General features: G+C 39.0%; 3 protein-coding genes across 3 annotated transcripts in view; all 3 read left to right on the top strand.

Moving 5' to 3' along the window:
• Positions 1-4404, top strand: part of LOC311089880 (NACHT, LRR and PYD domains-containing protein 3-like) — a 67462-nt gene extending 63058 nt beyond the window's left edge. The window contains exons 13-20 of the mRNA XM_084124911.1: positions 1586-1753; positions 1951-2121; positions 2277-2450; positions 2722-2895; positions 3182-3355; positions 3506-3676; positions 3764-3931; positions 4057-4404. Coding sequence (XP_083981037.1) covers positions 1586-1753; positions 1951-2121; positions 2277-2450; positions 2722-2895; positions 3182-3355; positions 3506-3676; positions 3764-3931; positions 4057-4237 — 1381 coding nt within the window. The 3' untranslated portion in view covers positions 4238-4404. The remainder of the gene's footprint in view (positions 1-1585; positions 1754-1950; positions 2122-2276; positions 2451-2721; positions 2896-3181; positions 3356-3505; positions 3677-3763; positions 3932-4056) is intronic.
• The window catches only part of LOC311089879 (uncharacterized protein), an 832216-nt gene that overhangs the window by 404346 nt on the left and 402808 nt on the right, over positions 1-25062 (top strand). The gene's annotated exons all lie outside the window — the stretch shown is intronic.
• Positions 4440-6116, top strand: LOC311089888 (ribonuclease inhibitor-like). Its single transcript, XM_084124923.1, has 4 exons — positions 4440-4785; positions 4946-5116; positions 5204-5371; positions 5496-6116. The coding sequence occupies exons 1-4, from the start codon at positions 4754-4756 to the stop codon at positions 5674-5676; spliced, it is 552 nt and encodes a 183-aa protein (XP_083981049.1). The 5' UTR covers positions 4440-4753; the 3' UTR covers positions 5677-6116.

Genomic DNA, 25062 nt, shown 5'->3' on the forward strand with positions numbered 1-25062 from the left:
ATGAGAGGCAACGTAAAATGCAAAGATGTGAACTAAAACGTCACGATGTTTTAAAGAAGAGTGGCTTGATTGCTGGGAATAACGTATGATGAGCACAGCAAAGTAACAAAACTTAGAGAATTTACAATTACACATGCACCACAGGTGTAGTAGTGTGCAAACTCAAAATACATCAGGTACATACCTCAGAATTTTTTGTGGGTTTCAAAGAAGTGCTGTCAATCGATTAAAAAAATGAAGTAGATTAATCACACATTTTTTCTGTGATTAATTGTGATTAATCACAATTAAAAACAGGTTTTATAAGTTTTTAATATATTTTATAATGTAATAATTTCACATTTAATCTCCAAATTAATGTAGAAGCAACATAAAGACACTATATTTTAAATACTTGTTTAATGGCATATTTTTATGTATGAAGGCCAGCATTACTGATATTAAAACTGCTACTGATGTCTTGATGATGTCTCCCCCAATTTAAAACATTAATTATAGCCATTCTGTTACATTCGGGAGCGTGACAACGAAATTGTGGACCCCACTTGCAGAAAAGCGTGGTCGAACAGGCAGTAGGCCAATCACCAGCAAACAGTAACAGGAAGGGCACGGCAAAAGAGTAATCCAAACACACAGGCAATGGTCAAGGCAGGCAGCGAACGATCATAAACGAGGAATCTGACTAGGGTCAAAAATACAGGCTAAGCAAGGCAGAGCAAGGAAACAAGAATAACACAGAATGTGAACATAATTATAAAGAGTCACTGATGGGAAACAGGTGTGAGTGTGTGATTAGCACCTAGATGGGGAATTGTGGGAGTCCATAAGACGACATTGATGAACACAGACCCAGGACATGTTACACATTCAGCATTACAGTGTATTGAAAGCTCTCCATGTTTTAAAACATTAGGCTTCACAAAATATAACAACTTTTAATTTAAGTGAACTTAAAATAATCATTACATAAACCCATAATAAATATCATATTTACCTGTGCGTTGTGAAATATACAGAAATTGAATAAAGTTATCTAACAGTCTGCACTGCATAAATAATAAATTAAAGCTACAAAAGTTCTTTAATCAAGAGCAGTGAGTAATTTTCACTGTTACCTTTGTTCTTTGATTAACTTTAATGACACACAGCATTAGTGGCTCATGTCACTTTAAGATCTGCCGATGCGCCTCATTCTCTTACAACCTTTATGTTTATTTAACTCATTTAAGACTGTTCTTATATAAATTAATTAGAGTTAATTAACATAAATTAAAGGGAACATTGGTTCAGACTTAAGTTTTGTTTGATGATTGCTACATTCAGAAAGTGTATTTTCTTGGAGTAGATAAACTAAAAAAGGAGTTCATACAGTATATCTGACTGCTTATATTCATTGCCAAAAATGTAGCCATGTGCAGTAATATTGAAAATTGAGGATGCAGCGCATCGTAATATTGAATCGAATCGTTGACATGATAATCATAATCAATCGAATCATGACACCAATGAAGATTAATACCCCTATTTATAATACACTTGTGTTTATATTGTGTAATAACTGTATTCATGTTTGTCTTTTCTGTAGACTTTCAGACTGCAGTATCACAGAAGGAGGTTATAAAGCTCTGGCTTCAGCTCTGAGATCTTCACACCTGATAGAGCTGGATCTCAGAGGAAATGATCCTGGACAATCAGGAGTGAAGGAGCTCGATGATTTACTACAGGATCAGAACTGTTCCTTGAAAACACTGAGGTGAGACATGATGAAAATAAATGATATGCAGGAAAATATTTATAAAAATATTATGATTTATAAAACAGTGTGTCGTTGTTGTACTGAACTTATAGATTTCAAAACTAAAAATAGGTTTTTAACAGTATTTTCTACTTTCCATTACATTATAAATGTTGAGAATTTAGTTAATTCCTGCTTCATCTTCCTTTCTGCAGGTTTTTGAGTCCTACTGCAGATAAAGCCTGTCAGTATGTGAGAGGAATTGTGGGTAAAAACCCGTTACTCCTGAGAGAACTGAATCTGAGTGGACGTGAACTGGGAGACACACAAGTGAATAAGATCGCTGCTCTACTGAAGGATAAACACTGTAAACTCAACACACTGATGTGAGTATTTACTATTGTTTTATAAATATTTCACATAATTTTTTGGTCATATTTTCAGTACCTTGTTTTCGATTAAAATTATCATTGTTGTTCAATAAAAAAGTTTTTTAGAGAAACTGAAAAATGTTTCCTGTCTTTGTTTTCTTTCTCTTCAGGCTGAATAATAACAGCATTACAGCAGAAGGTTGTGCTGCTCTGACTTCAGCGTTTAATTCAAACCCTTCAAACCTGATAGAGCTGGATCTGAGTGAGAATAAACTTGGAAACTCTGGAATAAAGCAGATCTGTGTTCTGTTGGAAAATCCTGAATGCAGATTGGAGAAACTGAAGTGTGTATTTTTAAATCTACATTTTTTATGTTAATATACATTTGTTAATATCCTACTTGATTAGATGAACTTGATGAAAAAGACTATATAGGCTAAAATTTCAATTTCAGTACATGCATCACTATTTATTTTACTATTTTCTGTAACTGACTGTGAAGTATTATGTAAATCATGTTGATTTAAGTGGTTTATCAGATGTTATTATAAAGCCTAGGGCTAGTATGATAATCTGTGTTTACAAAGAATATACAAACTTTTTTTTTTTAAATAGACTTTCAGACTGCAGTATCACAGAAGAAGGTTATAAAGCTCTGGCTTCAGCTCTGAGATCAAACTCTTCACACCTGATAGAGCTGGATCTCACAGGAAATGATCCTGGACAATCAGGAGTGAAGGAGCTCAGTGATTTACTAATGGATGACCGCTGTACATTAAAGACCATGAGGTGATTTAAAAACGTTACTTTGTAAAATTGACGGCTCTCCAACAATGCTGCAATGTCAATAATCAATAAAACATCATATATAATATGCTAGATCAACGCATAAATGCATTGTATTAACAGCATTGCAAACAATTGGGAATACATGCACCACACAAAACTTTGAAATTGTTTTATTTTTCTTTAAACAGTAAACACTATCTGTTCCCAAAAAATGATGTGTGTGGATCAACAGCATGTTCACAATTGTAAAATTAACTAATCTAAAATTCTCTTCTACTTCCTGTAGGTTTCTGAAAAGTGCTGCTGCACAGGAAGCGTGTGAGTGTCTCACTAAAGTTCTGGGTAAAAGTCCATTATTACTGACAGAACTGGATCTGAGTGAAGATAAATTAGGAGATCTGGATGGAGAGAAGCTCTCTGCTCTTTTGATGGACTCTCATAGCAAAGTGGAGAAAATAAAGTGAGTCAATGTAATCTTATTCATTATAAATTCTGTTTGTTGTGTATTATAAAAGACTGTCAGTCACTTGTGTGAGCAGATATGAAGAGCTGGTAATCTGATGTGTGTTGAATATGTACTGAATAATAAAGTATGTGTTTTTGTTTTTAGGCTGAATAATTGTGAGTTGACAGAGAAAAGCTGTTCAGTTCTAGCTACTGTTCTCTCCTCTAAAACCATCCTGAAAGAGCTGAACCTGAACAACAGCCGGCTGCTGGACTCTGGAGTCAAAGAGATCTGTGAGGGACTGAAGAATCCTGTGTGTGAGCTGAAGATACTTGAGTGAGTTAATTTCACCATCAGCTACTTTCAACACCACAGAAATCACAGGAATTTGATGCATTTGATAACATTTTGTATTATTTGTAGGCTCAGTAAGTGTGATCTAACAGTGGAAAGCTGTTCAGATCTGGCTTCAGTTCTTTCTTCAGACAGCAACCTGAAGGATCTTGACCTGAGCAATAATAATCTGCAGGATTCAGGAGTGAAGCTGCTCTCTGATGGACTGAAAGAGAATTGTAAACTGGAGAGACTCAGGTTAGTTGATGACTAATATATTAAAGGTCTTTGGGCCTGTTGTTTGCTTCTATATTTAGCTATCCTTTTTGTATGGATTAATATTGTTCAGGACATTTGTTGATTAACTGATTATTCTTTTCTAGACTCTCAGACTGCAGTATCACAGAAGAAGGTTATAAAGCTCTGGCTTCAGCTCTGAGATCAAACCCTTCACACCTGACAGAGCTGGATCTCAGAGGAAATGATCCTGGACAATCAGGAGTGAAGGAGCTCAGTGATTTACTACAGGATGACTCTTTTAAATTAAAGCACATGAGGTCATAATTGTCTTCAAATATTTAAAAATAAGACATAGATATGATATCATCTATATGAAAGTAGAGAGGATAAATGATTCAGTGCAGCGTTATAAAGACGAAGAGGAATTTAAAGAATTGCAGTTCATAGCAATGCACCACTTACACAACTGAATTTCATGGGTTTTGTGACATAACAATAAAAAAGAAAAAAATATAAAAATTATTATATTAATACTTTTTGCAAATGATTGTTTTCAGATTTTCTTGCTGATTTGTAAATTAGATATTTTATCAGTGAAACTGGAGGCAGTTATTATAACTAAAACTTTAATACTACACTAGACCCATAAGAAAGATTGAGTTGGGAATACCATAAAAATTCTCTTCTACTTCCTGTAGGTTTTTGAAAAGTGCTGCTGCACAGGAAGTATGTGAGTGTCTTACTAAAGTTCTGGGTAAAAGTCCATTATTGCTGACAGAACTGGATCTGAGTGAAGATAAATTAAAAGATCTGAATGGAGAGAAGCTCTCTGCTCTTTTGATGGACTCTCATAGCAAAGTGGATAAAATCAAGTGAGTCAGTGTGATTTATACGTTATAACTTCTCTGTTTTTTTGTTTTGTTCTTTCATTTTAAATTACTGCCAGTCACGTGTGAGCAGATATGAAGAGCTTTTGATCTAATGTGCTTTGAATATGTGCAGAATTATAAATAATGTTGTTTTTGTGTTTAGGCTGAATAATTGTGAGTTGACAGAGAAAACCTGTTCAGTTCTAGCTACTGTTCTCTCCTCTAAAACCATCCTGAAAGAGCTGAACCTGAACAACAGCCGTCTGCTGGACTCTGGAGTCAAAGAGATCTGTGAGGGACTGAAGAAGCCTGTGTGTGAGCTGAAGATACTTGAGTGAGTTAATTTTACCATCAGCTACACTCAACACCACAGAAATCACAGGAATATGATGCATTTGATAACATTTTGTATTATTTGTAGGCTCAGTAAGTGTGATCTAACAGAGGAAAGCTGTTCAGCTCTGGCTTCAGTTCTTTCTTCAGACAGCAAGCTGAAGGATCTTGACCTGGGCAATAATAAACTGCAGGATTCAGGAGTGAAGCTGCTCTCTGATGGACTGAAAGAGAATTGTAAATTGGAGAGACTCAGGTTAGTTGATGACTAATATATTAAAGGTCTTTGGGCCTGTTGTTTGCTTCCATATTTAGTTATCCTTTTTGTATGGATTAATATTGTTCAGACGTTTGTGGAGTAACTGATTATTCTGTTCTAGACTTTCAGACTGCAGTATCACAGAAGAAGGTTATAAAGCTCTGGCTTCAGCACTGAGATCAAACCCTTCACACCTGACAGAGCTGGATCTCAGAGGAAATGATCCTGGACAATCAGGAGTGAAGGAGCTCGATGATTTACTACAGGATGACTCTTTTAAATTAAAGCACATCAGGTCATAATTGTCTTCAAATATTTAAAAATAAGACATAGATATGATCAGTGTTGGGCAAGTTACTTAAAAAATGTAATTAGTTACAGTTACTAGTTACTTCTCACAAAAAGTAACTGAGTTAGTAACTGAGTTACATCATTACAAAAGTAACTAATTACCAGGAAAAGTTACTATTGCGTTACTTAAAAAAAAGTTAAATGAAAAATGGACACTAAATATAATAAATTATTATTATAAAATATTGTACACTAATTCACACTATTCTAATGTTAATTTGGTGTGGGACATTGTGAGAGACACCTATTACCTTAAATATTAAAATGTTATCTTTACTATAGAGGAACAACAAAACAATGGAAGGTTTAGAACTTTTAATATTTATTGCACAGTCAACAACTGGCCAAGAAATAAGTCTAAAAATAAATTATGCTTCTTAAGAAATGTACCAAAAATAAATAAACAGTAATAAAAAATATACATACACATACACTCTTTGTAGTGCAAATTAAAATGATAAAACTCACACACCTTTACAACTGTACAACATACTGTATAGCCTACTTGAAATATTTTCAAGGGGGGGGGGGGGGGGGGTATTTCTATAACCTACAGAGAACGTCACCATCAGAGGTTATTTAAGCCAAATTCTAGTCGTGTTTGCCGCACGTGTCGTGTTCACAACCGGTCAGATGTGTTCTGGGAATGTTCTTTGCAGGTTATTTTGGAGTTTTGTTTCATATGTAAACTAATTAAAACGTTGCAGATGATACCAATATGCTACAGATATTCAAATGCTGAAGTGTGTAATTTCTTTAGAAACAAACTATATTATGCTCGAACACATTCGGTCTCTCTCGTGCACTTCCGAGCGCGCTCTCCAACATACACACCGGTCTCTCTCGCGCACTTTTGAGCTCGCTCTCAGACACATCGGTCTCTCTCGCGCACTTCCGAGCGTGCTCTCCAACGGTCTCTCTCGCGCACTTTCGAGCTCGCTCACGGACACATCGGTCTCTCTCGCGCACTCTCCAACGGTCTCTCTCGCGCACTTTCAAGGGCGCTCGCGGCGTTTGACTCGCTTTTGTTCGCCTTGCTCTCGCCTTGACTCGCCATGACTGCCGCACATAATTCATTTTAAAGAGTAACGGACAACGCACCATATGGTAACGGTAACGGAGTTAATTTATTTAAAAAGTAATGCGTTACAGTATTAGTTACTGTCAAAAGTAACTGAGTTACAGTAACGCGTTATTAGTAACGCGTTACTGCCCAACACTGGATATGATATCATCTATATGAAAGTAGAGAGGATAAATGAGTCAGTGCAGCGTTATAAAGACGAAGAGGAATTTAAAGAATTGCAGTTCAAAGCAATGCACCACTTACACAACTGAATTTCATGGGTTTTGTGACATAAAAATGATAAAGAAAAAAATATAAATTATTATATTCATAATTTTTTGCAAATGTTTGTTTTCAGATTTTCTTGCTGATTTGTATATTAGATATTTTATCTGTGAAACTGGAGGCAGTTATTATAACTATAACTTTAATACTACACTAGACCCTTAAGAAAGATTGAGTTGGGAATACCATAAAAATTCTCTTCTACTTCCTGTAGGTTTTTGAAAAGTGCTGCTGCACAGGAAGTATGTGAGTGTCTCACTAAAGTTTTGGGTGAAAGTCCATTATTACTGACAGAACTGGATCTGAGTGCATATAAATTAGGAGATCTGGATGGAGAGAAGATCTCTGCTCTTTTGATGGACTTTCATAGTAAAGTGGAGAAAATCAAGTAAACATGATTTTATATATTATAACTTCTCTGTTTTTTTTTTGTTTGTTCTTTCATTTTAAATTACTGTCAGTCACGTGTGAGCAGATATGAAGAGCTTTTGATCTAATGTGCTTTGAATATGTGCAGAATTATAAATAATGTTGTTTTTGTGTTTAGGCTGAATAATTGTGAGCTGACAGAGAAAAGCTGTTCAGTTCTAGCTACTGTTCTCTCCTCTAAAACCATCCTTAAAGAGCTGAACCTGAACAACAGCCGTCTGCTGGACTCTGGAGTCAAAGAGATCTGTGATGGACTGAAGAAGCCTGTGTGTGAGCTGAAGATACTCAAGTGAGTACTGTGATGGATTTTTTAACCCTCTGAGGTCTGAGCTGTTTTCTGGGCCCTGGAGGTGTTCTGACATTTCTGGTTATTTCTGTTACTTGTGACATTTTCATGGCTAAAGTCTAATTATACTGTATTCAGCACAAACTCTGCTACAATAATATATCAGCAGCATGCATGTAAAAGTTTGTAGTTTTGAGATAATGACATTTATGCGTGGTTTGTGAAAATACAAAAAAAGAATCTCACTGAAATAAGGCCATGAAACCCATACTGATTATTTCTTCACAAGACTTTTGAAAATTGTATCACATAGCCTAGAATATTTGCTCTAAAACTATGTGAAAATCACCCCGACTGCTCATTCAGATAAGACAATATATTGATTTAAAACTTTTACGACGTGTTTTGTGTGAAAAAGCTTTATGCGGAGCTCATTAATATGTAAGCTTTTCACACCTGAGAAAGACAAAGACCCTCCCCTAACGGCCCTATTAGGAGCTATCAGGCCCTGTGATTCTGAGCAACCTTGCACAATACTGTAAATGAGAAGATTTAAAAAAGAATGGCTTTTACATTGTTTGGATTTATTTACAACACATCATAGTCCAAAGATACACAACAAATGCCAAAAAAGTACTTATTGAAAACAATGATCCAAAGACAGAGACCTTTGTGCCATTCCTAAAAACATTGTACATACCTTTAATTTCCAAGGTGTTTGATTTTCACTTTACCATGTTCATGTACAGAGACTCATGTGAATGTTGAAGTCCTCAGTGGCATCTGGGCCCTGAAAAAAAAAAGTGAACATACTGATATCAAGAGAAAGGCATGCACGATTTTGGGAATAAATTTTAGATTTTTCTGGTTAAAATTGCTTTTTAAAATTCACAGAATACACACACACACACACACAAATGTTTCCAACAATATATAATATAATGAACACCAGGTTTGTTGTGCCTTGTAGGCATAAGCTATGCGCAGTGCTGGATAAAATAATAATAACAATAACCAATAGCAGTATAAATCTTCCAAAAGATTTCAGTAACAACAAAGCTAGAGAAAAATATATTGATTATCATGTTACTTCAAATGTTTCCATTCGTTATGATGATATGAATTGAGATAATAGTAAAAACATGAAGCCGTTTGCTTTTCAAAAGCGATCACGATCCAAAATATGATACATTCGAACGCGATCGCGCTGCAAAATATGATACATTCAAACGCGATCGCGCTGCAAAATAGGATACATTCAAACGCGATCATGATCAAAAATATGATACATTCAAACGCGATCGCGCTCAAATATAAAACATTATGGTTACCATATACATATATACGTTTGAGCAGATATCCACAAACACAGTAACAGTAAACACGGGTCTAAATATTATAATATTCACCATATATCTAGCAACAGTTCAACTGCAATGTGAAATTTATGCAACAACAGCAAACTAATATGTAAGAATTTCTTACCTGTAACGTCACGCCAGCAGAGGGAGCCCTCTCCCGAGTGCTGACTGTGTGCCACTCCCTCTGCTTCACTGGTTACTTCCTGTTTGAGAGACATTTAAGCATGGCCTGGCTAACAGGCCATTGCGAAGTATTGCCAGTCTACCTGCCTTACTGAGCGTCATTGTCTTGCTTATATCGTGTATGACCTTTGCCAGCTTTGTTCTGTTTTTGCCTCTTGGATTATCCCTTTTGCTCTGTTGTTTGGATTGGACTGCCACATTGTGTATTACCTCTGCCTGCCTTAAGTTTCTGCTATCTGCCTGCCAATTTTGTCTTGTTTGCTGTGGATTTTAATAAACGACTGCATATGGATTCTGCCTTGGCTTCCGCCTCATCACATAATACTTCGCCTCCGATGACTCCAGCAGAAGTTGCTAATCTACAGACAGCATTTGCTTACCAAAGTGACATCCTCAAGGGATACCAAGACCAGCTGGGCAAACTACAGGCTACCAATGAATACCTCGCGCAGTATCTCCATTCATTACCACCTCCTATGCCTAAGAAGGTAAGCTTTGCGTTACCCAATAAAATGGATGGTTCAGCAGAGCAATGCAAGGGATTTCTCCGCCAAGTAGAAATTTATTTCAGACACCAAAAGGATGATTTTGAATCTGATGAGAAGAAATGTGCTTTTCTAATGACTCTGTTAACTGGTAAAGCAATTGATTGGGCTGCAGCGGTCTGGGAAACTGACAGTATGATTCAAAGATCATATGCATACTTCATTCAACAAATCAGAGATGTGTTTGAATACCCAGCGGGTGGCATGGATGTTTCAACACAACTTTTACAATTGAATCAAGGCCGCCGATCAGCCGCTGATTACGCCATTGAGTTCAGAACGAGTGGTTGGAATGATGTTGCACTCAAAGCCGTGTTTCAACGAAGTTTGAATGTCGAGTTACAAGCAGAACTCGCGTGCAAGGGAGAAAACCAATCCTTCTCAGAGTATGTGACACTCGCGATCAAGATTGATAACCTCATGCGCAATAACCCTGCTAAATCCAAGTCACCATCACAGAGAATCACTCCGACAAATCAAACTTCCCAAATATCCAATCCAGTCCTGCCTACTGCTCCATCCAGCCCTGAACCAATGCAGCTAGGGGTTACCAAACTCTCTATGGAGGAGAAATCACGACGGCTGATACACAATTTGTGTTTTTACTGTGGAGAGGCAGGCCACATTAATGCCGTATGTCCACTAAAAGCCCTGAAGACAACCAACATTACTAGCCGGGTGAGTGTTGACAATTTTTCTCTCTTTACCACTAAATTCCTCACTATCAGTGTCAAGATTACCACTGAAAATGACTCTATCGATTCCACAGCGTTGATTGACTCCGGATCTGCGTTGAATTTAATCCATCAAGACATCATCAAGAAATTCAACATCCCCACGCAACCCTGTGACCCACCACTCAAAGTTAATGCTGTTAACAACAAGCCCATTGGAGATGGCATCAAACAACAAACTCTACCCTTGCAACTTCAAGTAGGACTATTTCATCTGGAAACCATCTCATTCTACGTGATTGATTCCCCACGCCATGAAATCATCCTAGGATACCCGTGGCTATCGGTTCACGACCCAGTCATCTCTTGGCATCATGGTGAGGTTACGCAATGCTCACAATTCTGCACACTGTTTAAGCACCCTAGTTACCAAGCCGTGTTTAACCACATGTATTGAAAGTCCTGATTCTAAAACAGTCACCATTCCATCATGCTATCAAGAATTTCAAGAAGTCTTCAGCAAGACTAATGCGACCCTTTTTCCACCTCATCGTTCCTGGGATTGTGCCATTGACCTCCTGCCCAATGCGATGCCTCCCAAAAGTAAGGTCTATCCCCTATCACTCCCAGAAACTCAGGCCATGGAGGAATACATTGAAGAAGCTCGCAATTCTGGTTTCATTCGTTCATCTACTTCTCCAGCGGCTGCAGGCTGCTTCTTCGTGGAAAAGAAGGATGGAGGACTTCGGCCTTGCATTGACTACAGAGGTTTGAACAATGTCACTGTTAAATTCAGGTATCCATTACCATTAGTACCTTCTGGCCTAGAACAGCTCCGAGAGGCAACAATTTACACCAAGTTAGACCTCAGGAGCGCCTACAACCTCATCAGAATCAAAGAAGGGGATGAGTGGAAAACAGCATTTCTGACCACTAGGGTGCACTATGAATACCAGGTCATGACATATGGGCTAGCCAATGCACCGGCAGTCTTCCAATCTTTCATCAATGAGATCTTCAGAGACATCCTGAACAAGTACGTTGTTGCATACATTGACGATATTCTCATTTACTCCAAGTCTGAAAGTGAACATAAGGACCATGTCAAGACTGCTGTTCAGGCTACTAGAGAATCAACTTTATGTAAAAGCTGAGAAGTGTGAATTCCATGTCAAGCGAACCTCATTCCTGGGATATAACATCAGCCATCAAGGTGTAGAAATGGACAATTTGAAGATTACAGCAGTCACTGAATGGCCCCAACCAACCACAGTCAAGGAACTTCAGCGCTTCTTAGGATTTGCTAACTTTTATCGACGCTTTATCCGTAATTTTAGCATTACAGCTGCTCCACTGACTTCCCTGCTGAAAGGTAAACCTTCAAAATTAAAATGGACTGAAAATGCCACGCAAGCCTTCACTCAACTCAAGAACAGTTTCACGACAGCACCCATCCTCAAACATCCAGATCCCAACCTGCCGTTTGTAGTAGAAGTTGACGCTTCAGACAATGGAATTGGTGCAGTGCTCTCTCAACGCCATGGACAGCCAGGCAAGCTCTATCCTTGTGCATATTTTTCAAGAAAACTCACTGACGCAGAACGCAACTATGATGTCGGCAACAAGGAACTTCTATCTATGAAAGCTGCAATAGAAGAATGGAGACACTGGCTAGAGGGTTCCACTCATCCATTCCAGATTATAACGGACCATAAGAATCTTGAGTACGTCAAGAGTGCCAAGAGACTAAATCCTCGACAAGCACGCTGGTCACTTTTCTTCACAAGATTCCAATTTACCGTAACTTACAGACCTGGCAGTAAAAACAGCAAGGCTGATGCCCTATCCAGGGGACATGATCATCCCCAAGCAGAATCCACGCCAGAATTCATTCTGCCACCATCAGTAATCATTGCACCTGTTACATGGGATTTGATGGAGGAAATTCAAAGAGAACAACAGAATGAACCAACTCCACAAGGTTGTCCCCCCAACAAGCAACATGTTCCTGTAAATCTTCATACAAGAGTCATGCAATGGGTCCATACATCACTCTGCTCAGGTCATCCAGGTATCTCAAGAACTCTTTATCTCACACAAAATTCATTCTGGTGGCCATCAATGATTAAAGATGTGACTAACTATGTCAAGTCCTGCTCGATCTGTGCTCAGTCCAAAACACCCAAACAATTACCCTCTGGTTTGTTGCAGCCTTTGCCCATTCCTCAACGACCTTGGTCACACCTTTCAATTGACTTTGTCACCGATCTACCTCCATCAACTGAATTCACAACAGTCCTAGTCATCATTGACCGCTTCTCAAAATCCTGCCGCCTAATACCTATGAAGGGCCTCCCCACTGCCATGGAAACTGCTCAAGCACTGTTCCAACATGTTTTCAGAGTGTATGGCATACCCGAAGATTTTGTTTCAGATAGAGGAACACAATTCACCTCACAAGTATGGAAAGCCTTCTGCAGACAGCTGGACATCAATGTCAGCTTAACCTCAGGATATCATCCTCAGTCCAACGGTCAAGTGGAAAGATTGAATCAAGAGATTGGCAGGTATCTACGGTCGTACTGTGGTCATGAACAGCATCGCTGGGCAGAGTTTCTACCATGGGCAGAGTATGCGCAGAACTCTTTAAGACATTCATCCACTGGTATCACCCCATTTCAATGCGTGCTTGGATACCAGCCCCCTATGTTCCCGTGGTCAGGAGAACCATCTATGGTACCTGCAGTCGATGACTGGATTCGTCGTAGCGAGAGGGTGTGGGACACTGTTCATGTACGTCTACAAAGGGCTGTCAGGAACCAGGAGATCCAGGCCAATAGACGACATCGCCCACATCCTCCCTACCAACCTGGACAAAGGGTCTGGCTCTCCACACGGGACCTCAAGTTGCGGCTACCAAGCAAGAAACTAAGCCCAAGGTATGTAGGCCCATTTAAAATAATAAGACAGATAAATGAGGTCACATACCAGTTGGAGCTTCCCGTTAATTATCGTGTTTCCCCCTCCTTCCATGTTTCCCTCCTTAAACCGGTCCACCCGGGTGCTGACCCCAACATTGAGAACCAGGAGCCACCTCCACCGCTGGACATTGATGGATCCCCTGCTTATGCGGTAAAGGAGTTGTTGGACTCAAGAAGGAGAGGGGGTCAGCTCCAATATTTAGTGGACTGGGAGGGGTACGGACCGGAAGAGAGGTCTTGGGTAGTCGCCGATGGCATCTTGGATCCATCACTTATCTCGACTTTCATCGAGCCAAACCCGATCGTCCAGCACCACGACCACGGGGACGTCCTCGTCGAGCGCCAGGAGTCGCTCCTAGGGTGGGGGATTCTGTAACGTCACGCCAGCAGAGGGAGCCCTCTCCCGAGTACTGGCTAACAGGCCATTGCGAAGTATTGCCAGTCTACCTGCCTTACTGAGCGTTCTCTTGTCATTGTCTTGCTTATATCGTGTATGACCTTTGCCAGCTTTGTTCTGTTTTTGCCTCTTGGATTATCCCTTTTGCTCTGTTGTTTGGATTGGACTGCCACATTGTGTATTACCTCTGCCTGCCTTAAGTTTCTGCTATCTGCCTGCCGATTTTGTCTTGTTTGCTGTGGATTTTAATAAACGACTGCATATGGATTCTGCCTCGGCTTCCGCCTCATCACATTACCTTACACCTTTCTTGTCTTCAAATCACGTTCTTCTTCTTCTGATGTAAATCCAATGTAAGCTCAGGCCCGTCTAAAAGCAGAGACTTGTGAAGTGTTTTGGTGTTTTGTTTTTGAGGTAGGCCTAATGAGCGCGATCGCGTTCCATGTGGAGATTTGTGAATCTCTTTTGCGCGAGTGGGCGTGGTAAATTAAAAAATAATTAGGAAGCGTTTGAGAAGCTGGACATCTTGTTGGTTTTATACAAATTACTTAAACAGAGAATATTTGTTTTCAGTTTGAATCCGATCATTTAAAAGTACACACTTAAATGTTTATAAAGGTATATTGCTCATAAATGTGTGACAAGTATTCGCTGAGTTTTATTTCAGTTTATAGACGTGCTCAAGAAAAAAAAGTTCACTGCGACGGAGAGGCAGAACGCACACCCTGTTTATTTTCTTTATTTTACAAAAGCACAATGTTTTGATTTGATTGTAAGTGGACACATACAAAAGAAGAAATAGAAATAGAAATATCACAGATTCTTTTTTTATATTTCTTTTTTTTGTATGACCATAAATGACAGAGTAATTTAAGTTTATAGTGCTACAATGTGGAGACAATCCAGCAAAACGCGGGGGCGCGTTTGCCGACCTCAGAGGGTTAATTAATCATAACTAACATTTATTTTTCTTGCAGGAACAACATTCATTTGCTTTTGAAGCTTAAATGTTTCCAAACCCTTTGGTCGAAAACTCATGACTTTGAGTTTCTGTGTGCAAAAATAACAAATAGGGGAAATGACTAGACAGATGTCTAGGTTTATAAACTTGTGATTAACAAAGTGAAGCAATCAAGAAAACAGAGTTTGCTTCTACCTACAGAAGGCTTTGCCTATGAAGAACCAATCAAATTGTAGGGAAATTATGTGTAACGAGGTTCGTTGTTATGGTAAGAAGGAGGCGGGAACCGGCGAACATTCAAATATTTTAATAAATAAATAAACCAATACAAAAAAACGAAAGAAAGCCCCTCACGGACGACTGCTGGCCACACAAAACAGGAACAAAACATCACATAAAACTCAGGCCTGTTTCGCTCTTCACTGTCGTCGCTCCTCCTTTATGCTTACGCTCCTCCGTGAGAGATACGAGACCGGTACGTTGGGCAGGTGTCGCTCATCAGTAATCACGCCACCGGCCTCGTGTTGCTCTCTCAAGGCCCTCGGCCTAGTCCTGCTCGCCACATTATGTAATGTATCATGTCATTTTCGCCATGCTCCTATTCTATAAAAAAACTATTGTATTCTTTTTGCTGGTGGAATTCTCTCTGAAATTTGTCTGAGAACTCTCCCGGCTGTGATTAAAGCATATTCGAAGGCATTTTCTGGAGTCTGTCCGTTTATTATTGCTGCACAGCAAACAGAAAAGTTAGAGTTAGAAGACTACGCTGAAGTCGACGGTAGACTCGCTAGGTCATAGGTAACTCGGCTGAAGTCGACAGTAGACTTGCAAAAAAATAAAGTGCAATAGGCATTAATTAGTAGTAGGCTACATAGCAGCATGTTGAAATTTTGTGCCAAATTATATTTTTTATTACAGTGATAAAATTTTGTGTTGTGATTTGCTGCTGTTTTGTGATGCGGTTGCACATCACAGTTTTGTGATGCGGTTGCGCATGAAATAATAGCCCATCCACACATCTCTAAAAAGAGCCACTGAAATCATGTCACTTTGGCTGTTTGATACTCGCTCCGAACCATTGATTCAGAACAAAAGATTCATAAAGGTTTTGAAGCTTCATGAAGCAGTGTTTTTAAATTGCCATCACTATTTCATATACTGTTAACTTGGATATGAAAACAGTTAAAGTGATATAAGCATTACACTTTAAATGGCGTTCACCACATTTAACCCTCTGGGGCAGGGCTCCAGACTAACTTTTTTCACCTCCGTCCAGGAACCGTCCTGAAAAACAATTTGAACTGTCCTAAAGTGAATGTCAACTGTCCCAAAATAAACATGTTGTTTCTGTACTTTGTTATTATCATCTATAGTTGTTATGTTAGTCACATAATAAAAACACCATTAAAATGTTTGATGTATATTATTATATTTATTTAGCTCCATTCAAAGTAGTTATCTGTAAACAGGTAAAAAAACAGATTTAATAAAAAATAACAGGAGTTAAATGTTTTTTTGTATTCATGCAGAACAAATCTTTTTTTTCTTCCTTTTTCTTTTTTTACATATACGAAAATTAAGAGAAAAATACATACAGCTCAAAACGTTTTTGAGTTGGTTGGATTAAACAATAACAAATAAATACTGGTGATATCTCAAAAATATCATCATTCTTTATTCTTTCAAGCAGCAGACATTTATTTGTATGAATTAAATATAATGAATCCTTATTAAAGCTATTAACGAGCAGTGAATGCTTTTCTCTTTTTCTTTTGTTGCTTGATCAATATTAAGGACACAGACCGCATTAGTATTATTACCCACTGTCACTTTAAGACATCGGATCATGTCCAATGACATGCGGATCCAATTTCACTGATGCACATCCGATACACTCACAACTGTTTAAGACATAACCAACATAGTTTACGGGAATACTCTCCAAATGGATATTTCGACATAATGTTGTATGTATTTGTCCATTCAGACACGAAAGAGAGCTCAATTCAGTACTCGCGTGCTGTATAGGTGTCTATGTGCATGGCCGCACGCTTCGGGTCGGGTGTGTGCGCACAGAAAACCGTACCGAATGGAGCTCTTTTTTTTTGCGTCGTCACTCTTATTCAAATCTATATGTCTGCTCTACTCATTCTCCCAGACGTTTACATGTTTAACGTTTTATGAGACATGCAGCGCATGTCAACCCGTGTGCCGCTGGGTAGATCAGCACGTTACAGTACACATGTGCGCATCTGCCACAAACGCAGGACATCAGTTTTGACTGGATCGCTTCCCAAATCGTCACTATGTAACATTTTTGTCTAGTTTTTATTCGTTGACGAAAATGTCAATAGATTTTCGTCATAGTTTTTGTCATTCAAAACTAGTTTTTATTTAGTTATCGTCTCGTTTTCGTCTGTGAAAATAAGCCATGTGATAGATGTACCGGCCAGTGATAGTAACTATAGTAACAGCATGAGAAGACGCGCTCCGTTGTAGTCGGTTAATTTTGGCATTTTCTAAGTAAGTTACTCTAATAGGCTAGTAATAAATGAACACACATACAAAAATGTCTTTCATCCTGTAGGCGTCCTGTAGAATATTTCTGTTCGTTCTAAAAACAATTTCTATCGTCCCCAGGACGTTTGTGATTTTTTCAGTTATTTATAAACATGTTAATGGCAAAGGTGTAAATTCACTCTATATAGCACAAACAGAGCTACCATAATATGTGAGCAACATGTATGTAGATGTTTGTATTTTTAAGAGAATAATGTTTATGCGTGGTTATTGAAAAAATAAAAATGAAAGTTGCTGAAATAAGACCACAAAACTCATACTAAATATGTGTCCACAAGACTTTTGACTAATGGATGTTGTCGCTTCGAATTCTGGCTTCAAAATGATGTGAAAATAGTCTTGCTTTATCGTTCACATAAAACAATACATTGATTTAAATTGTGTAAGACAGGTTTTGCTTGGAAAGCCAATATGCGAGGGGGGCGTGAAGGAGGAGTAGTTTACACCTGAGAATACAATGTCCCACTCATTATGCGTAATGACTTGCATAATGAGCCATTCATTCAGGTGTGACACTGACTGAGCCACAAGAATGAATGCAAGGACAAAATATATATTTAGAAGAAGACTTATATTGACCATTTAAGATTTTGCTTACATCTATCTTGTAAATATGTTTTGCTATTTTATTAAAAAGGTTACAATTACAACAATAATTACAATTTCAACAATATTTCAAGTGTACTCTTTCTTTGTAAAACATTTTATCTTATGCATTCATTAGTTTGAATATAGCCAACATTGGAACAGCTAACATCTTAGTTGATGACTTTATTTTTGACAAAAATAGTATTATATATATATTAGGGCTGTCAAAAGATTAATCGCGATTAATCGCATCCAAAATAAAAGTTTGTGTTTACATAATATATGTGTGTGTACTGTGTATAATTATTTTGTATATATATATACATGCATGTATATATTTAAGAAATATTTGCATACATATACTGTATATATTTATATATAATTTATATTATAAATATAATTTTTTTATATATAAATTACACATTTTTCTTAAATATATACAAGCATGTGTGTGTATTGATATATACAAAATAATTATACACAGTACACAAACATATATTATGTAAACAAAAACTTTTATTTTGGATGCGATTAATCGCGATTAATCTTTTGACAGCCCTAATATATATATATATATATATATATATATATATATATATATATATATATATATATATATATAGAACATATGAGCTGTAGCGTAAATGCCTCTGGGTTAATGCGAATTAGCTCAAGGATATAGGGAATTTTAGAAATATTAATAATCATAACTCATGGTCATAATTCATAAATCGCATATGCATTTACTTTATCAATTATAGGAAATGCCTCGTTCTGTAACTGGTTTCGTCATCCGTTATTCGTCCCGCGAATAAATGTAAGACTATCACAGTTAAGAAGAAGTATTCCTGTTTACAAAACTCCAAGAAAGTTTATCTTCTGGCCACGAAGATAAAACCTCTTTGGGTTTATAAATTAAAACTACTCAAAGTAGTTTTATAATATAGAGCCTGTAGCTTTATAGATCTTTTGTTTCATTGACTTTATAAAAAGTGGGGTACATATAGGAAGGTACACACATTATAAAATAAAATAAAAGATATTTCTCTTATTCTCAGTTATACACAAAAGGGTGTTTGTGTGTGTGTGCGGAATGTCATGAGGCTGTAAAGTTGGGGGATACGAGTCACATGGGTGCTGGTAAATTGGTCCTCGTGGGGCAATTATTAACCAGCAAGGACAAAGACGATGTGTTTTGCCATCACATGATCCACTTAATGCGAAAAGCAGATGCCATTGTTGCTACAGAGCAGAAATTGCTAAACAAAAGCTTATTTGATGTGGCAGTATATTCTACAGTAAAAACTGTACCCAAATCTAGTCAACAAAATGTTGTCTTTCATATTTCGCCTGACTGTAACATTGTTTTTATGAAATATTAGGGCATATAAATGTTAATTTGCAGTTTAATACGTTGCTAATACAAATACATTTTATTTCAACATATTTCAGTCGATTTTTACTCATCTCAGTATAACAATACAGTTTGCTAAAAACATCATCATTCATTCACACACAGAAAGCGATTTAAATTTAAACTGTCTTTTTGCAAGCTGTGGTAAACAGCGCGCATCTCTGCCGTTCATTCATTCACACACGGAAACACGATTCACTTTGAGAATGAAAAAAACTTACTACAGTATTCTCAGGATCCGTTGCTCCTTGAAATACCAGCACCTCTGAGGTACATTTTCCATTATTATTATTCCTCACAGCGCCGCGAGAACGTGTAAACAAGTACAATGATCTGAATAAACTTGATGTGTTTTCTCGAGCTGCATGGATTGCCTCAGTCATTTGCGTTTGAATAGCGCGCGCTCTCCGTGGGCGGGGTCACATTAAAAATAATTAGATGAGATGAGAACGACTGACATCTCGCTCTTTTCATACAGATTACATAAACTGAGAATATTTTTTTTTAATAAAAATTACTTCATTTAAAAGCTTCATGCCTGTGTGTCTGTATGCCTGTTTGACTGAGGTTTCGCTGAGTTATTGTTTATTTTCGGACGCGTTTCAGAATTGACTTCACTGACAGAGAGAAAGCAGAACTCACATCATGTTTATTTTTCTTTATTTGGCAAAAAGCACAACACTTTGTTTTTATTGTGAGTATACACAAAAATAATACACACTTAACAGGATCGATTGATGTATGAAACTGGTTTGTAAGATCAAAGTCAACAGAGTATTTGGACTCTCGTTTGAACTGATAAGAAAAAAACCGAGCAAATCACGCCGGCGTGATTGCCGACCTCAGAGGGTTAATGTGAATGTTAAATGTGTGTGTTTTATTCAAATGCTCGTTGTGTTTGAGTCACGCTAAAAGAACAATCAATACAGTTAAACTAGCATCATGTTTATAGTCAGGCGAGTATTTACTATGCATAACCTGAGTGTTTTGTAGTTGTGTGTATGCAGAAGCAAATGTTCTATTGTTTGTATCTCTGTGAACAGGGGTTATTGTGGGTCGGAACGGTCCGGCACCTCAGATAGAGCAATAAATAAATAGATTCATTAATATCAATGATAGCGCAATGGTAGACTATTGTTAAACATTTTTTTTGCATGCACCGTCAAATTGCAGCCAGCCTGGTGCTCCTTCTGAAGGAGTCCTTCCGCATCAAATCAAAACGTAATATCACCCCCTGGCACACCTTCACAAACGCTTCCCTACGTTATGTTCTCAGTCACGGTTCTCCTGTCTGATTTGAGTGCATCTGCGTTGGTTCACCCATGCAGACAAAGTCCTTCTTCCCTCCCCGCTGAACGGTAGCAATTACTAATGCGTGAAATGCACTCACGGTGGTTGAGCGCGGGAAAGTTAGTTTTAGGTTCGATATTCGCCGGACATTTGTTTTCCCTTTCCACTGTTCTATAGGGCCGGCAGTCTTACAAAGATATCAATAGCAGGATTTGTTTTAACATTATTTAACCATTGTATATCGACATGAAATATTCATTCAAAATCACCTACATGCGTTAATGCTTGCATATTATACTTGAGAATGCTTTGACGTGTTTCCACAGCGCATGATGTCTAAGGGAACATCTGCCAATTACACCAACTGTGGTAAACAGCCTATAATTTGTATTATTTAATATTACTTTTAACATTTAAATTCAGATGTCTTCAAATGCCAAAGTTTGTAGAAGGTTCCTATTGGTAATACTGACTTAGGCTACAGCTTTCCTGGTAGCCTTGAGTAAATTAACTTGTCTCAGAAAATGATTCATAAAACATATAAATATCAGATGAGCCTATATTTACTTTCTTCACTGACACAGATGAAAATGAAAATACTATCAGTCAAAGTTCAGCTTCAGGAGAGGAAGAAATAGGGCAGGGTAAGGAGACGGAAAGAAAAAGAAAGATGAAGATGAGGAGAGAGCAGGTATTGACAAATAATCTAATGCCCAATGACATGGTTTTAAAGCTATTTCTTGTCCATTTTTTGGCCTTCAAAAGTCTTAAATTGCACATATGTAGGTCAGAGAAATCCAAATTTTCTGAGGGGAGCATGCTCCCGAACCCCCCTAACTTTTTACGTTTGAATTAACATTGTGAAAAATATGCTTGTGTTCCATATTGTGGTGTTCAGCAATTTTAATATAGTATTGTTATCATATCAGTGTAGATGTAGATGGACCAAAACAAAACCATTAAAATATCATGTAAATAAGTTTGGCTCTATCCCTTCCTGTCTTTGTCATCATTGTGCAGCTATATGCATATCTGCCAATGCAGGGCTTCTTTTATTACTCATCAGCACATGTATAGAACTTATATTGTCTGTTTCTCTTTTACCCTGTGCAACTGTGTAGGGTAAAACATTGCTTTATAATGTATAGCAACAGTCTTCTTTTCAGCTGTTGCAGAACAGCTTTTTTGGCACTGTGTGCACAACCTGTAAATGATCAGTTTGTGTTAAAGAGTGCTCTGCCCTTTTGTCTTGTCTCGTTGTTATGGGAAGGAGGAGGCGGGAAACCGGTGAACATTCATGAAACTTTAATATCAAAAATAAAACAAAAACAAAACGAAAGTAAAAGACAGCAGCCCCTCACGGATGACTGCTGTCACAATAAAATAAAATAATACACAACACAAGTTCAGGTCTGTCCTCTCTCGCTCTTCACTGTCGTCGCTCCTCCTTTATGCTTCCGCTCCTCCGTGAGAGATATGAGACCGGTGCGTCGCGCAGGTGTCGCTTTTCAGTAATCACGCCACTGGCCTCGGGCCGCTCTCTCACGGCCCTCGGCCTTGTCCTGGTTGCCACAATTACGTATTCATTTAATAACATTTTTAATAATTAATCTAATTTTACATGTGGGATGTGGCCTGAAAAATTTTTGTCTATTAGATTTTGGTTTGTTTGTTTCAAGTTTTAGTAAAAATGATAGAAAGAGATTGAGAACATCTCTCATGCAGGGCTGGTGCCACGAAGGCATTGCCCCTCTCACTTTGCCCCCTCCACCCCCAAAACGCGACTGATTTGAACCCATTGACGCATACAATATCACAAAATGTTCAATGAGTCACTGATAAATTCAAACGTGCTTTCGCACGTTGGTTGGCACTGAGCCAGAGACGGATGCGCTCATGCTTTTCACAACTATTCAGTGTTTTCAAACACATAAGGGCCCTATTTTAACGATCTGAAACGCAAGTGTCAAAGCGCAAAGCGCAAGTAACTTTGTGGGCGGGTCTCGGCGCTGTTGCTATTATACCGGCAGGATAAATGACTCTTGCGCCCGGCGCAAATCTAAAATGGGTTGGTCTGAAGTAGCTTCATTATTCATAGGTGTGGTTTGGGCGTAACGTGAAAAAAACCAACCAGAGCGACATCTCACATTCCCTTTAAGAGCAGGCGCGCTTGTTCTAAAGCGGATTCCTATTATAACGGCGGATTTGCCAGGCGCACGCGAGGAGCGGTTCACAGCCGAGGAGACCGACGTTCTCGTCAGGGACGTTGGGGATGGAGAAACACACCCAAATTAACTTCGGTTAAACAGGCGTATGATAATTTTGGTAAATGTGTAAGCTAGATGTATGATTTTATAATTATCTATCTATCTATCTATCTATCTATCTATCTATCTATCTATCTATCTATCTATCTATCTATCTATCTATCTATCTATCTATGTATCTATCTATCTATCTATCTATCTATCTATCTATCGTAATAATGTATGATTTGCAAAAATGATAACTGCTGCGTCTGTGTGTAGATGAGAGAAACAAAGTGTATGCGCGTTGAGCACATGCTACATTGATTATGGCCCTTAAAATAGCATATGAATAACATGCGCAACGCGCCACTGACTTTAAACTGTTTTTTTTCGGCCAGTGGCGGAATTGTTTTCTAAACCTGTAAAATAGCATTAGGGAACGTTTGCGCCGGAACACGCCGCCTCTTTGCGCTGAACCGCCCACGGGGAGCGCAAGTGTATTTGCTAGTTAACCGACGTGCGTCTGTGGAGGGAAAAGTCCGCTTTGCGTGGGTGCAAAATAGGAATGATACATGCGTCGGTGTACAAAGTCAATTGCGCTGGGTGCAAGATAGGGCCCATATGTCATAATTCAGGGGCGGAAGCAATATGCAAGTAAACTCTTTTATTGTTGGTCAGAAGACACAGCAAAAACACACGGGTAGGCTGGTGGCGCAGGGACTTGATGGTCAGCGTGGAGGTGAAGACAGGTGACGGTGAATCCAGTGAAGTGAACATCCAACACGACGAACACCACGAAGACACCGAACAGGACACGATCTGGAACTGGAACAGGAACTGGAATCGGAAGAGCAGACGACGACAATACACTGAGGACACCAAAACCAACGATCTGACAGGGAAAGGAGAGTGCGATGAGTTTATATAGCAGAGATGATTGATGGTAGCTGATGAGGGGAATGAGATCAGGTGGAGTGCTGATCAACTGAACGAGCAGCCACGCCCACTCACACACACCCACACACACAAAACAACAAATACACGAGACACGAAGAAACCATTGAATTCATGAACCGTGACAGTACCCCCTCTCCTAGGAACGCCTCCTGGCGTCCCCAGACTCCCTTACCTGTCGATTGTAATCATCGATAAGAGAGTGATCCAGGATGTCTCTGGCAGGAACCCAACTCCTCTCCTCCGGACCGTAACCCTCCCAGTCCACCAAGTACTGGAATCCGCGTCCCCTCCGCCTTGAGTCCAGAATGCGATTAACTGAATACGTAGGTTCCCCTTCTACGAGACGCGGCGGGGGGGGGAACCGGGACGGGCGGATTAAACTGAGAACGAAACACGGGCTTGATTTTGGAAACATGGAAGACGGAATGAATCCTCCTGTACACTGGAGGGAGTTTGAGGCGGACTGCCACCGGGCTAATGATCTTGGTGACAGTGAATGGGCCAATAAATTTGGGAGCTAGCTTATTAGAGACGGAGCGGAGAGGAATGTTCTTAGTAGAAAGCCACACTTTTTGACCAACGACGTATACGGGAGGCTTAGACCGGTGGCGATCGGCTTTAGCCTTGGTGCGCGCTCCCGCTTGGAGTAGAGTCTCGCGGGCTCTAGTCCAAGTGTGGCGACACCTCTGGACAAAGGCGTGAGCGGAGGGGACCGCGACTTCGGATTCCAGACTAGGAAAAATTGGTGGCTGGTAACCTAGACTACACTTAAACGGCGATAGGCCCGTAGATGATACTGGTAACGAATTGTGGGCGTACTCCACCATTGACAGTCGTTGGCTCCATGAGGAAGGATTCTTGGAGACCAAACATCGCAACGTTCTCTCCAAATCCTGGTTGGCTCTCTCAGTTTGGCCATTGCTCTGGGGATGAAACCCTGAGGACAGACTAACAGTCGCACCCAGTAATCTACAAAATTCTTGCCAAAATTTGGACACAAATTGGGGTCCTCTGTCGGAGACCACGTCTGTCGGGAGGCCATGTAGCCGAAAGACGTGGTCAACGACTGTTACCGCTGTCTCCTTGGCTGA

Source organism: Abramis brama (assembly GCF_963993115.1).
Source record: "Abramis brama genome assembly, chromosome: 9".
Taxonomy (NCBI): domain Eukaryota; kingdom Metazoa; phylum Chordata; class Actinopteri; order Cypriniformes; family Leuciscidae; genus Abramis; species Abramis brama.

What these genes read in the sequence shown, in the direction of transcription:
- LOC311089888 (XM_084124923.1), top strand. Translation starts at nt 4,754, where the DNA reads ATGGACTCTCATAGCAAAGTGGATAAAATCAA. An exon ending in AGCAAAGTGGATAAAATCAA is followed by an intron (nt 4,786 to 4,945) that starts GTGAGTCAGTGT and finishes TTTTGTGTTTAG; the next exon opens with GCTGAATAATTGTGAGTTGA. An exon ending in TGTAAATTGGAGAGACTCAG is followed by an intron (nt 5,372 to 5,495) that starts GTTAGTTGATGA and finishes ATTCTGTTCTAG; the next exon opens with ACTTTCAGACTGCAGTATCA.